Source organism: Chenopodium album, chromosome 24, assembly GCF_948465745.1.
Source record: "Chenopodium album chromosome 24, dcCheAlbu1.1, whole genome shotgun sequence".
NCBI lineage: Eukaryota > Viridiplantae > Streptophyta > Magnoliopsida > Caryophyllales > Amaranthaceae > Chenopodium > Chenopodium album.
This window is the reverse complement of record NC_137857.1, coordinates 27,580,596-27,595,703: the sequence shown is the minus strand read 5'-3', so window position 1 is coordinate 27,595,703 and position 15,108 is coordinate 27,580,596. Positions and strand designations below refer to the sequence as shown.

Genomic DNA, 15,108 nt, shown 5'->3' with positions numbered 1-15,108 from the left:
ATGTTCCGTAGAAATGAATAAAAAGGATTTGGAGGCCCAAGGGTCCAAATTCAGAGAATTGAATGAAAATCGTAAAAATGGGTCCTAAAAACGACTCAATTGGACGAAAATCGTTTATGGAAGGTGTTGGGTAAACTTTTTCCATCTTATAATAGTTCTAAACAAAATAAAAAAAAACAAAAAAATTGAATATTCACAAAACAGTGTATCTTTGAAGTGGTTCTACACAAAATTTTCTATATTTTGAGAATCCGTTTTTAAATACTTGCTCCATTTCTCCATGCGCGGAGTTTTAGGATAAATTGGAGAAATTAATAAAATATGATGGTAGTGGGGTGAGTGGAAGGATAAAAAATTGTATAAAGTAAAAGTAGTGGAGAAAATTGGAAGAGAGAGAATATATGTTGGGTTCACTAGGTGAGAGAAATTAATTAAATATTATAAAAGCTTTTCAAATAAGAAAATGAAGCAAGTATTTAAAAATGGCCAGAAAAAAAAAAGTAAAGCAAGTACTTCCTCCGTTAATGGTTATTTGCAACAAAAGGGTATTATTTGTGAGATATAAAATATTCCTTTGTTGCAAATAACCATTAACGGAGGAAGTATTTAAAAACGGAGGAATGTTTATCTTCTAAGTGCACAATGATTTGTGCACCCGTGTCTAACTATCGGAAAGAATAAGCCTAGCTTGAATGCTAGACTGCCCTGGTACGTGGCAAAACGGCAATACATGAGGAGATGAAAGGGTGCAATGAAGCTTAACTAGTGGCTGGTGGATTGCGTAGCACCCCAAATTCCATGGCCATCTTCCTCTCTAAAACTTGTATCTTTCACCCCCTTTCTATTTCGCTCTCCAAATCCATCACCCCAAATATCCCACTCTACAAAATCCACCCAATTTCATTTTCTGTCAAAGCTACCAAGGTAATTTTTCAATTTCTAGAAATACCCAGATGCTATTATTCCTAATTTACTGATATTATCAATTAATTATTTGACATTATGCTTATGTTCTTCAAGAATTCAGCTCAAATTTTAAGTTTCAGAGACACCCATTTGCTTAAATTCTTATCATGTTGTTTCAAAAAAAAAAAAAAAAAAAAAAAGTTTATCATGTTGATATAATGTAAAAATCAATTAATTATTTGACATTATGCTTAATTGCATCATGAAATGTACTATAATTCAAATTTCTGAAGAACCCAGATGCAATTATTTCTATTTAGTGATACTATGAATTAATTATTTGACATTATGCTTATTTTCTTCAAGAGTTCAGCTCAAAATTTAAGTTTCAGAAACCCCATTTGCTTAAATTCTTATCATATTGATAAAAATGTAAATCAATTGATTGTTTGACATTATGCTTAATAGCATCATGAAATGTACTATAAGTCAAATTTCAGGAAAATCCAGTTGCTTAAATTCCTATTGAATTGACATAATGAACTGAATTTGACAAATTTTGTGTTGTGTGTTCTGTTTTAGATGGAAGATAGTGAAATAAAGGAGGTTGGAGAAGCAGGAAGGAGTACCCAAAAGAAGATATTTGTAGCGGGAGCTACTGGAAGCACTGGGAAAAGAATTGTGGAGCAATTGTTGGCTAAGGGCTACTCTGTTAAGGCTGGAGTTCGTGACATTGAGAAGGCGAAAACCACCTTTTCAACTAATTCTGCCCTTGAAATTGTGAGTATACAATACTACATAATAACTTTAGTAAGAAATGAAATTTTTGTATGTGGTGTTGAGAAACTTATAATATTTGTGTTATTCAATGATTAAGTGGTTGATAGCTAGTGAATTTGATGGCTTCATGCTGTAAAGTATTTAAGGGTACATGTGATGTTGTGGTCTTACTGCCTGTTTGGAATCGGTAATGGGAAAGAATATACGTGTAATTTTGTAAGAGAAGTCCTATATCAAATCTTTAGGATAAAAATAGTAAACCTATTTATTGGCAATGGCATGAACATGGTGATTTAGACCATTTAGTTCATGAATTAAGAGATTTTTAGTAGTTGCATTCAATTGGAAAGATGTAGCTGTGATGATTAAATTTCCCTACATCCCAAAATGAAAGTTGATTTTCCCATGCTGTGATTTTAGTAAGGAGTATTTTAGGAGACGAAGATTGGATTAATTCGGAGTGCAAGTTACCTATATCAATTGAACCCTATGTTTTGCTTAATTTTTTTTGATGAAAATGAGTTGTCTTTACCCAAAGGAGGGACGTATCTTTAGCAAAGTAAAAGGCGCTTGACTTACAGTGAGCCAATAGCCATTTTCCTTTAGAATGCTGACCATGGTACTATTACATAACAGTTCTAGCCAACAGGGTGCCAAAGCCAAGACAGCAGCAAAGCCAACTTACAAATACCTACTACAGCAGGCATCATCCAATAGAGCTTTAAAATTCATGTAAATAACCTTTGCAAACCAATCCTAATAAACTATCAACTGAAGAAGTCTTCTTAGGCATGATGGTGTAGGTTGATTTTGGTCAACTCGGCATCTTTTATCATTTTCACACTAAGGCCCACTCTTTGCACCAAAAAATTCTAAGGTCCACTAGAAACTTATATTTTCCCAGTAGGCAAGGTTCCTGCACCACCAAATTACATATACAGCCACAGCAAGAGTATCCAAGACAACAAACAGACTTTGTGAATCTATACTCTAAGAGTGTAGAGGCAGTTTCTTGCAATATGAGCATGAAAGGAAGTGCATCGACCCCCGTATAGCCAACATAACTCTACTTTTCAACCTCCCTATCACTGCTAACCAGCTGTTATTAGTAATGTAAAACTTGGGTCATCGTTTCACCTTAAGCATCTGTGTTAAAACCAACACTAGGATGTACTTATAGATACTTGCCACTTTATGTAGGACAAAAATTCATGAAATTTTTGTTAATTAGCTGAATTTGACACTTTTACACGTACTCAAGTATGACTAGAGTACAAGTAACATTCTTTCAATAAAAAATAAAATAAAAAGAGTACAAGTAACATAGCTGTTACAACAATCTATGTGGTCGGGACATTTTTGAACAGAGTGAAATACATATATTCCAGAATGGAGGTATAAATTTTTAATTTGGAGCAATATTAGTTGGATCATCTTTTTAAATTTTTGGTCTATTATTTGTTTGCAGATTAAAGCAGATGTTACTGAGGGTTCAGACAAGCTAGCTGAAGCCATAAGTGATGACTCAGAGGCTTTAATATGTGCAACTGGATTCCAACGCTCATGGGATCCGTTGGCTCCATGGAAGGTAAGAAAATCTTCTTATGTAGCTTCTACTGTTATTAAGTAGTGCAAATAAAGTGTTATCCTTCTATTTTTTCTTTTGGTGCAAAGTGTTACCTTTGTTATTTAAGAGCTATATGAATTGTAAAGTTGGAAAATAGCGAGTGTGTGCTTAATTTTCACATAATTAAATTTGTTAAATAAACACCATGTGCTCCATGTAGAACAGTTGTATAATATGACGCTCTTTCAAGTGTAAGTGTTTGCTTGACAATTGACAGCAATAAGCCAATAAGTGCAGCCTGTTGCTGTTATTGCGACTTCTAGAAAATGCAATATGATGTTTACTGATATAATTTTATTGGTGTGTTTGATCATTAGAATAGATAAGGACTATGGAGTAATGACTTGCTCTATATTTGTGTTCAATATATGGTTATGAGTTGACCAGTCTTTCCGTTCCGTTTCTTCCTCTTAGCCACCACCTTTTATTTCATAACAGAGACACTTTTGCATCTCTGTGATCATACACATCCCTTTGTAGCATGTTTGTGCTATGATGTAATTGGTCTATTTAATCACATCATCCAATGCAGGTGGATTATTACGGAACTCTCAATCTTGTTGAAGCATGTCGCAAGCGTGGTGTCAAGAGATTTATTCTTATTAGTTCCATCTTAGTCAATGGTGCTGCAATGGGGCAGTTGCTTAATCCAGCCTACATCTTTCTTAATGTATTTGGACTTGTATTAGTCGCAAAGCTACAGGCTGAGAATTACATCCGGAAATCTGGGATAAACTACACAATTGTACGGCCTGGTGGATTGAAAAATGATCCTCCCTCTGGAAACATAATCATGGAGCCAGAGGTGACTGCCTTATTTCGTTATTTCTGCCTTCTACTGTACATTTGTGCAATTGCCAGGAACTTACGTGTTTTTATTTTTGTACTGTGATAGGATACTCTTTCTGGAGGCAGCATATCAAGGGATCAGGTAGCTGAAGTTGCTGTTGAAGCATTGAGTCATCCCGAGGCTTCTTACAAAGTAGTAGAGATAATTGCTAGTCCAGATGCTCCTAAACGGTCGTTTGAAGAATTATTTGGTGCTATCAAGCAACGGTGATTTTGTTGCATTTTCTTGAGCATGGTTTGTCATACTTGATAAAGTGTACAAAAGTTTGCCATTTTTCAATTTTTTTTATTGATTATATATATGTAGTGTGAATTTCCTCGATCAGACAATCACCCTGCTATATACGTTAGCTGACAATAATCAGCCGAGTTGCGCAACTCATCTGTTCTGAGTGTGGTCAGCTACTTCTATTAGTCGGGATCTTGATTTTGATTAGCCACTGTGCAATGTGTTTTGTTTTCGCCTAAATAATCTCCTACAATCGTTTACAAGATGTAATATATTTCGGGAACCCCTTATGTTTCGGGGGTTGGGAGAAGGTTGTAATTATGTGCTATGTAGTCCAACCATTAATATTGAAGTTCTAGCATTTTTTGTGCTCATAATTCAATTTTTATAGCTAAAATTAACCCAGAACAAGGAAAGGAGCATGTAAACAAATTGAACCAAATTATTATTGAATAATCAAAGAAGAATATTGAAGTTTAGAGGAAAGAATCTTACACAAAACATTCAATAACATACACTGAAAACTCAAGAACTAAAAAAATGATACGTAGACGTTTGTCATTTTTAGAAGATCCAAGCTGCTAAGGAAGCCATAACAGCAACCAAGGCTGGAGCTTGGAGAGACACACCAGCACTCTGCGGCGAAGGAGTTGGTGCGGTGGCAGCATCTTGAGCCGCGCCAAAGGTGGCGAACATAGAGCAAACCATGATCATAGCCACAATGAAGGAGGTGAGCTTGCAAGCTTCCATTTCTTCTTTGAAAAAAGAATGTGTTGAAGCACAATTTCAAAGAGAAAAATTGAGCTGTTTTTTTGTTCTGCTTGATTGTGGACTGTGGAATGAAAAGGATAGGTTTAGATGGGTAGTATTTATAGTATAAACATTGCTGTAAACAAAATTATTCGCCAACTAATTATGAATTAATGTGTATAATTAACAACAAACAGAATCATTAATAGGGTGGTGGGTTATCTTATGTATGATTATGTTAAAGATTATTATTGATTCCTAGTATTTTTTTGTAACAGGTTGTAGTAGTGGTTACAGAGCTCATGTTATGCCAATGATTAGGTATCTCTTCTTTACAGCCATTACAGGTATAGATGTTTGTCAGTTTTTGTTATTTTTGTAAGCATCATTATCCTTCTGTCTCTTATTGTTTGCCTCGTATAGTCATATTTCATTTAAGGTCGTCCTTAAAAGATTGTTTCATACTTCCTTTGTTTTTCTAAGTGTTACTAACTTTTTATTTTTCTAAATTCTACTCACTTTTACTATTCCTATTAGGACAACCTTTTATTCATTTTTTTTATCCATATCGAATCCCAATTATGTATAAAGTATGGTGAGACCCAATTAAAGGTCGTCATTTTTTTTATTGACTTTGTGAGACCCAATTATGTTTAGAGTAAAATCCATGTTCTAAAATTACCCACATATATGGTTCCCTTTTTCTGCTTTTTCTTAGTTTGCGTAACTACAATAAATAAGACTTAGGAAAACGAATGAAGTATATGTTTTCTTATCACGGGTAATACAATTTTACTCTCACATAAAATAAATTTAACTAAACTATTTTTTTCTTTTATAAATTTCACTCAATTAAATTAACAAATTAAATGTGCTTACAGGCAAACAATTGAAGACGAAAAGAATATGTATAAAGTATGGCCGAGAAAATATATTATATTAAGAATAAGTACCTATTCACAGAGTGATATTACTAGTTATATCTGTGTTTCTCTACTTGCTTCCTTTTTGAAATCCTCATTGACTGACCTGTTGCACATTGCAAGCATTATAGTGGTACTGGTTTAATTTCATGAGTTGGCAGTGAGCTTTTATTAAATAGAAAATTTGTTTAGCATTAATTTATTTATACTAGTATATGCTTAAATTTTACCTTCATATTCTAAATTAAAATAAAAATTATCATGGTAGGGGTCTATTTCCGATGATACAGGAGATGAAGTTGATTATGGTGTTTGCTCTGTTTCATAATAATTACTACAATACTAGACATTACACAAAAATTTTAGAAAAAACTATAAGTCAGGGATCATAGGGAGGATTTTATAATATAATTAGTGTATGGTCCCGTGCAATGCACGGAGTAACAAAAATTTGTATTTCAATAATTTTTTAATAATTTTTTTCTCTTTATAAAAAGTATGACAAAGGTTAATATATTTTTTAAAAAATGTTTTACTGAATTTAGAAAGGAAAGAATATATAAGTAAAGTAGGAAATAAAATTATACTGAATTAAAAAATTGCTAAGATAATTTTGGCAAAAATATAAATACAAAAATTGGTGGGAAATTATTTAACCCTATTTTGACAAGTGTCATGTTTTATTTGCTTTTAGTATATAGTATTGATGAACACAATTTTTTGTAAAGGCTTGGTGTACCATGCGGTAGGGGTTACTTGAGTTACTCGGTCAGGGGCTACTCGAGTTACCGAGGTTAATTGAGTTTCTCAGTCAGGGGTTACTCGAGTTGCCAGGGTTATTCAAGTTACTCGATCAGGGGTTATTTGAGTTAACCCTGACTAAATAACCCCTGACTAAGTAACCCCTCAAATAACCCTTGACCGAGTAACCCTTCATTGAACTCCTTAAGTAACCCCTGACCGAATTACTCGAGTAACTCTTGACCGAACTCCTTAAATAACCTCTGACCAAGTAACTCGAGTAACCCGAGTAACTCATGACCGAGTAACCCCTGACCGAGTAACACCTCAAGTAACCATTGACCGAGTGAACCCCTTGAGTACTTGAGTAACTCATGTCCGAACCCCTCAAGTAATCCATGACCGAGTAGCTTGAGTAACCCCTAACTGAATAACTCGGGTAACCTCTAAAAAAATAACTCGGGTAAGCCCTGCGACACGGTGTGGCTTGCTGCACCAAAAAGTTGCTGGTAAGAAATAAGTCTTGTATAAGGCAAACTTTTATTAATTTTATTGAAAAACGGTCAATATGAGGGTGACTTTAACAATTTTTATGGTAACATTAATTTATTTAAAGGTAACTTTAAATTTATAATGTATTTTATTGCTTTTTTTAATGTATACATATTATAAGGGCTAATATGATTCCTTCGCTTCCCCTCAAAAAAAAAAAAATAAATAAATAAATAGAGGCTAATATGATTAATCGAATTGTGGAGTGTTTGTCCACTCGGTTTTCGTTGCTCTTATGAACAAAATTGGTGCCACGGCATGCTAGTTTTGTTCCAATCTTTTATTTATTTTTTTTTTATTTTTTTTTGGGGTAAGAAGGTATGTTTCACATTCTTAGCTGATGCGGATCCACTTTAATCCTTATGGCATTGAAGCATAGGAAGAAGAACACTCTTTTGTCAGTTAGCGTAAATCTCAACCTAACTCGATTGAATCCAAAAGGATCTGAACAGTTTCTCGATTAAACGATTACCAATCTTAAATGTATTACCGATTTTTTGATTGCCACTAACTATACAAGAAAAAAAAATGTAAATAGAGAATAGTTAAATAGATTTTAAGAACGCTTTAGGACCGCTCTGCTGCTAAACAATCCTCAGAGTTTAAAGCTTATGGAACGGGTAAAAGAGGCGTCTTTTTAGCCTAGTCACAGAGGACTGTCCTCAAGCACAATTAGTAATGTTTTTCAATTAACTTGATTCTTTCAGAATTAGTAACCTATTTACACCTAATTTCAACAATATCATTTCCTAGTACCAAAGTGTTTTAAATACAAGTTGTCTGCTAAGTGACACAAAGTAGTTACCTGACTTACCTCATTGCTCAGAACTGATTTATTTTCTAAGTGGAAAGAAATTTGGTAGGAACAACATCGGGCCTGTGAAGATTGATATGGGTAAGGAATATGACCGTATAAAGTGGAATTTTCTAATGCCTGGGAAATATGGTTTCCTCAAGACTAAATTCTGATCATGCAAATGGTGACCACAACATCTTTTAAATGTTAAACAATGGAAAATTATTGAACTACTAATCCCTTGAAACTTGAAAGGAAGTCGACAAGGTGACCCCTTTCCTTCTAGGTAGATTTCACAAGCAAAAAATAGGGATTCACATCACATGATGGAGTTCGTGCATCTCACATCTCTTATTTGTGGATGATGCTATGTTCTTCATCAAAGTCACAGAATATTAATTTCAGGACTTAAAGAAGTGATCATAAAACTTTGGTTGTATTTCCGAACAAATTATAATTCTAGAGAAATCAGGATCAAATTCAGCCCCAACACATCTCACAATAATATTGAGAGATTTAGGGCCTCTTCTCTTCAGCTTATTTTCAGTTCAGTTCAGTTCCTAATAACCTCCCTTCATAAAATATTCAGTTCAGTAAATCAGAATAGGCCCTTAAAGGTATGCTCAAATTGGAGAGTACAAAAAAATGTTAGCAAGTACTTGGGACTACCAATCAACTTAGCCAGGAGAAAGATTGCAAACTTCAATTTCATGGCAGGTAAATTTTTTAAATCAGGACAAGAAATTTACACTCCTCGATTCGATTTAAGTTAGCCTGTAACTCACATACTTGCAGTGGTCAAGCAACCAGCAACCATTTTGATTGAGAACAGTAGTTTAATGATCGGTTTTGGTGGGCAGCCCAAGGCTTGCAAAAGGGATCCATTGGGTGAAACAAGAGATACTACGCCTGCCAAAAGGCAGGGAGATTTAGGACTACGAAACATACAAGCTAACAATGATTCTTAAAATGTAAACAATCAAACAGAATTAGATTAAAACCGCCAACTTCGGTGGCAAAAATGCTCAACTCCAAGAATCTGATCACAAGGAATACACCATTGAGTTGTGTTCAAGGGGAGGAAGAAGTATTAACTAGGGTAAAAAGGTTCTACGGGAAAATCTGGACAAGATAAAAAAATTTATCTGATAAATGTGTCAATGGCGAAAGTTTCGTACTTAAGGATGAAATTAGTTTACAGAGGGCATCACAATGGAATATGAGGAACTTACTATCTTTCGACTAGAACACAATTTCATGGCAGATTTCAAGGATGGTACGAAATTTTAAATCTGGAACCTCCTAATCTGGGAGATGTGGATTTTCAATACCAGAAACACACAAATTCAGGAGAGTTCACAGTTAAAAGTTGCTACGCAGCACTAACAGCATTACAGGAGGTTGATTCAAGAAATTCCTATGAAAGCATGGGAGTACAAACAATAATGAAAACATTTTTATATGGAAATTATGTTACTTCGAATAAAGGTTTGGCATTGTTCACAAGGCTGCACTCGAGAAACATAGAGATGGAAGGCATGATCGGCCGGCCTTAGCAACCAGCAAGACAAAAACAAAAATTACATCGTTGCAAAATTTTAAAAAGATCGAATCCAATCCTGTATGTGCCCCCTTTGAGAAGAAAATAGTAGTCAAACTAACAGGGCAGATGGATGGATCACCCAAGGCCGGAAAATGGTACCGCAGCAATGGCCTGGGTGGCATTATTGCCCTTTACAGGTTTTTTGAAGAAAAAGGGACACAGCAGGAACTGCAATACAGAATGAAGCTACAGCAAGGTTTCAAGCAATAATGTGGAGTAAGGAGAAAGTGTATGAAAGGATTGAAGTGATTGCAGACTCCACTAGGAAGAATAAAACAGCTGAGATCACAAACACAAATGCAAAATCAAATACACAAAAGGCATTGAAAGCTGTAGACTTTAGTACTCTACTGTAGCTCGAGAACAGATTGCCACTAAGGTAATTGGTTTTCATTTTATAGATGTTACAAATTGTCTTTGATTTGAGTCCAAGCACAAAATTATCTATTCATCATTATTTTTTTATATCAAATTTCATCAGGTTTTCACCACCAGAATCACATGCCCGTACAACCATAAACCCAAATGGCAGAACAGAATGATTAATTTGCATCCAGCATTTGCTTGAATCAGAACAGCTTAAGATATCCATCACCATAAACAAAAAAAATTAAAGTATCGGCTCGTCTAAACAAGATGAATTCAACAAGTTTGGGCAAGCAGTATCGTTGTGATAGGCAGAAGAAAAATAAGCCAAGCATTAAGAGCAAAACTGATCTATTGGATCCATAAGAACACAATAAACATATTGTCATATTCTAATAGTTTTAACACATAACAAAAACATGCACTCCAAATATTTTAAGTTGTAAAGGAACAAAATCAGTCAATTGCAACAAGAAAATTGGTGGATCTCCTGGGGGAAAGAGCCATATTTAGAGGTGCTATTAAAGGATCTCAAGCCTACAAACTACAAAGAACCGGGTATAGCTCACTCTTCATCTTCCTCGTCACCATCACCACCAGCAGCCTTCTTTGCTGCTGCCTTCTGGTTCTTTCGCTTCACTCTTCCTGGACGGCCTCCTCCGAAGGGACTAGTGAGAGAGAAGTCAATGTGCTTCTGAGAGTCAACCCTCACCATGAAAGAGGGAACATTCACCACTTGTCTACCAACCCTGAAATCAAAAGATCACATACAGATCAGAAACCAACTTTATCAAGCCAACAACAACCTCATTGTAATGACAATTTATATAACAAAGATTCAAATCATAAGGTAATTGCACATCACTGAAGCTACAAGGTACGGAACTAGGGATCCTCTCCCACAAGAGTAGTCCACCAATAAAATCTTCAATGAAAGAGGCAACAATGTGATTGGTTATTAATCACATTAAAGGCACTCGGAGAAAACACTTGCACAATAAGCCAGCTAACTGTTATAGATACAGCAAGTTAGACACCCTAGATCAGCTAGATGTTGGCTCACACAAGAATCAGTCGAAAAATGACTGGGTTCAAATAAATCTAAATCTTTGGAAGTCCTCAAGTGAGAATCTAGTATAAAATGATTGATAATTAAGAAAGTATCTACCACTGAACATCATCAATAATAAGCAATTGAAAACATCACGCAATGCACATCCGAAAGCAATTAATAATCAATAATTGCATTTGAAACATAAGGGATTGAAATATGATACCTAATATGCCTCTGCCTGATGAGCACCCTAGCATGGTGAATAGACTTGGCCATACCAGACTTGAAGACAAGGGTCTGAAGACGCCTCTCCAAGAAGTTCTCAACGGTAAGAGCCAACACGTAATCGAGCTTGTTCTGTCCTTCATCCAATAGCCCGTACCTGTTCATCCTCCTCAAAAGAGCTTCTCCCTCAAAGATACGGCGAGGGTTCTTCTCATCCAGAGTAAGAAGATGCCTAGCGGCATTACGGATACGGCTCAAAACATATTGAACCCTCCAGAGCTCTCTCTTGTTACGAAGCCCGTACTCTCCGACAAGCTTCAACTCAGCGTCCAATCGCTCCTTCTCATAAGGACGACGGGGCTTCTTAAATGTCTTCCCATCTATACACCATCCAATTCACAAAATCAATACTAAAATCATCCAATTCAACCAAAATATACTAAATTTCTCCCTAATATCGCAAAATAAGCATAAATTTTGATAATTTAACAAAATCCACCACTGTTTCTAACCTAATTAGCTGAACAAACCAAAAAAAAACTGCTACCAATTTGCAGCATTTCATATACAGAAACAGATCATTACCCTAACATGATAAACCCTAAAATTCCTTATCCATATTAAGTAAAATGTACAAACTTTATGACAAATTAACGATTCCAAATTCAAAATCACAAACCCAGTTTCTCAAACAATCAATTAAAAACTTCCCAGATGATTTCTAATCTTAAAATTAACTAATCCTAAAAAAACAGAGATAATGCCCAACACATAGATCGAAATTAACCAAATAAAATGGAAAAAACTGATCAAACAAAAAAAAACCCAGTTGATTTCTAATGTTAATATTAACTAATCCGAGATAAACAGACAAAATGCAAACCAAATTGATCGAAAAAACCAGATAAAATGAAGAAAAAAAAAAAACAAACAACAAGAAGAATCGAAAAAAAGTAAAAAGGGAGAAGAGAGGAGAAATTACAGTTGCGGTAGTAGACGACGTGGACCATGGCGGCTCACCGGCGGCGAGCAGAAGGTAAGTGGTGAAGAAACGAGCGGAGTCGCCAAATGCAGAAATGGAGGAGAGAGAAAACGGAAGTGAGAAGAGGAGAAGGGTTTGTAACCTAAGAATATATACGTGTGGTCTCTCAACAAAAACCCTAGTTCTTATTGGGCTGTTTTTCTTGGGTTTTTAGAATTTGGGGGTCCATAACACATTTCTGCTGGTTTAAGATCGAGTGGACTGAGAGGTTGTGATTTGTGTGTGAGCAAGAATTATGGGGACCCGGTTCGAGTTCGGAATCGGAATCGAAACCTGTTTGTACGTGATAGGTTGGGATTTGGAATCGGTTTAAGTGGGTTTGGTGTCAAATACACATTCTATCTCTTTACACTTTTATCAGTGGAACTAACATTTTTGTGCAGGTATCGACATATAAAGAGTGATTTAGGATCGCAAAACATCTTAAATCATTCTCCGTCCCTATCGACTACTTTGACTATTGTTTTTGAAACTGAAGTTTTTACAAACTCAGTCAAAGTGGGGGCTTCAGTAGACACCTAAAAATGTCTACCCAAAACCAAACCCGATGATGAACAACATTTCACCACCGTTATTGGTCGGGTTGAGTATTTAATCCCGGGAGTGCTTAAAATCCATTTTTATCAAACTCAGCTCACAAAAAAGTTAACGGATCAATCCTAATGTTTAGCCAAAGCATAGTTTAATTTGTATTTTGGCCCAAACCCTTTTTAATTTATTTCATATTTATTAGTTGAGCTCGATTAATGAATATTAAACCTAAATAGTCCAAAATTATGAAACCGGCACTTAAATATACCGAGCTTTATTAGGTTAAAAGTGAATTTGGAAGCAATTTTGGAAAAGTTGTACACCGTGATACGGCGCCACGTGCCACGCCACGGTGGACAATGTCGCGCCGCAGTGTTCTTTGTCGTGTCACAGTACACATACCATGACACGGTACAATTCTGCGTGCTCTCTGCGTACTGCACCTCACACGCTTTATTAGTTCAGACTTATTTAGAATAAAACTGCGCACCGCGGCACGGTATTATGTACCGTGTCACGTTAACCATTATTGTGTTACGACAGACATGCCGTGTCCGCACCCAATTAGGGTTTTTATCTATTCTAGGGTTCCGTGTGATCCCCTACTCATTTTCTCTATAAATATGAGCCTCATTTCTGCAATTTGAGGCATCAAATAATTCTCTCTTCTATGCTCTAGCCTAAACACTAGTCTACCCTATTCTTCCACAATACTTTTTTTAAGCACTCCAATGAGTCCGTACTTTACCCGAGGTTTTGTCCTTAAACCACGGCGTGAAAGGGTTTGGCCACAAATCAACTCTATTTAATTTAATTATATTATTTGTTTTATTAATTTTCCTTGAAGTTACTAACGTGTTTATCATTTTCATAGTTGCAACACAAACAAAATCAAAGTAAGGAATTATGTTCCTTTTAAATTCTATTATTTTTCTAACGATTTTTATATTGTTGGATTATTGCTTCCAATTTTAATGTTTATTCTATTGTTATTATGATCACCATATTGCCTGTTAAAGGGAATATGTAATTGAAAATCACGCCTATTAAGATAATTTGGGCAACCGGTTTAGGTTTCTTTAATCTTGTTATTTAATCAAGTGATCACAATATTTTAATATAATATGTTGCATTAATATTCAACCAATTTAGCATTATAATAGTTTGGAGCGAATTGAATATTTTGTTTGTATGTCTTTGAGATCACAGGAATGTTTTTCACTATGAGAATCGAGTAGAGGTCAATACTGGCGAATGTGACTCCATGAATCACTTTGTACCATCATCCCTGATCCTCCTTTCGTGGTTCCGAACCATATGGAATTAGTAATCTCATGGATTATGAATCGAGTTTAACCTTCACGGGTCAATCGCTGTTGTCTATCGTTGCCCCTTAATCGTGGTTGCCTTTTTTGATCCGTGAACGGTTTACAAGTTTCTTAAAAACTTGTTGGCGGCTCCCTACTTTCCTTGTCCCTAATCGTAATATCAATTCCCACTTCCTATGAGTTCCAAGCATATTCACACATGCTTAACGTAGGCGCATTTCAAACAACATCTACAAATACAAATGGGTATTTGTGAGAAAACGAAATGAAAAAAAAAAAAGAAATTGTTAGATACAAGGCAAGACTTGTAGCCTTAGGTTTTTCTCAAATTACAGGGATTGATTATAAGGAGACATATTCTCCCGTAGTTGATGCAACTACGTTAAGATTTTTGGTAAGCTTGACAGTCTCAAAAGGACTAAAAATGTGATTAATGGATGTAGTAACCGCATATTTATATGAGCCACTCGATATAGACATTTATATGAAAGTCCCTGATGGACTAAAATTACCAGAAAACCACAAGCCTAGACATTTGCTTTCCATAAAATAAAAAAGGTCACCTTATGGATTGAAACAGCCTGGAAGGATGTGGTATAACCGTCTTAGTGAATACCTTATGAAAGAAGGGTTTAAGAATATAAATAATCAAATCAGTCCTTGTGTCATCACAATCAGGATTTGCTATTATTGTTGTTTATGTTGATGACTTGAATATCATTGGAACTCCAAATGAATTTGAAAGAACTGCAAAATACTTGATGAAAGAATTTGAGTTGAAAGACCTTGGACAAACCAAATTTTGT

The 15,108-nt window shown here is 35.3% G+C and overlaps 2 protein-coding genes across 2 annotated transcripts; one reads left to right on the top strand and one right to left on the bottom strand.

Annotated features, from left to right (window-relative positions):
• Positions 1–710: 710 nt before the first annotated feature.
• Positions 711–4,768, top strand: LOC145611773 (uncharacterized protein At2g34460, chloroplastic-like). The gene is made up of 5 exons (XM_081667143.1): positions 711–924; positions 1,489–1,686; positions 3,155–3,274; positions 3,846–4,118; positions 4,209–4,768. Exons 1-5 carry the CDS (start codon positions 799–801, stop codon positions 4,371–4,373), a joined length of 882 nt encoding a protein of 293 aa, XP_081523269.1. The 5' UTR covers positions 711–798; the 3' UTR covers positions 4,374–4,768.
• A 5,693-nt stretch (positions 4,769–10,461) lies between these two features.
• LOC145611427 (small ribosomal subunit protein uS4y) lies at positions 10,462–12,541 on the bottom strand. The gene is made up of 3 exons (XM_081666758.1): positions 12,384–12,541; positions 11,400–11,781; positions 10,462–10,871 (listed from the first exon to the last, which is right to left on the bottom strand). Exons 1-3 carry the CDS (start codon positions 12,409–12,411, stop codon positions 10,688–10,690), a joined length of 594 nt encoding a protein of 197 aa, XP_081522884.1. The 5' UTR covers positions 12,412–12,541; the 3' UTR covers positions 10,462–10,687.
• Positions 12,542–15,108: the final 2,567 nt, after the last annotated feature.

Bases quoted from the DNA above. Each gene is read 5' to 3' on its own strand.
- LOC145611773 (XM_081667143.1), top strand. From the start codon at position 799: ATGGCCATCTTCCTCTCTAAAACTTGTATCTTTCACCCCCTTTCTATT. The intron at 925-1,488 runs GTAATTTTTCAA...GTTCTGTTTTAG, and splicing joins TTTCTGTCAAAGCTACCAAG to ATGGAAGATAGTGAAATAAA. The intron at 3,275-3,845 runs GTAAGAAAATCT...CATCCAATGCAG, and splicing joins ATCCGTTGGCTCCATGGAAG to GTGGATTATTACGGAACTCT.
- LOC145611427 (XM_081666758.1), bottom strand. From the start codon at position 12,411: ATGGTCCACGTCGTCTACTACCGCAACT. The intron at 11,782-12,383 runs GTAATTTCTCCT...GATGGTGTATAG, and splicing joins CGTCGTCTACTACCGCAACT to ATGGGAAGACATTTAAGAAG. The intron at 10,872-11,399 runs GTATCATATTTC...TTTTGATTTCAG, and splicing joins ATCAGGCAGAGGCATATTAG to GGTTGGTAGACAAGTGGTGA.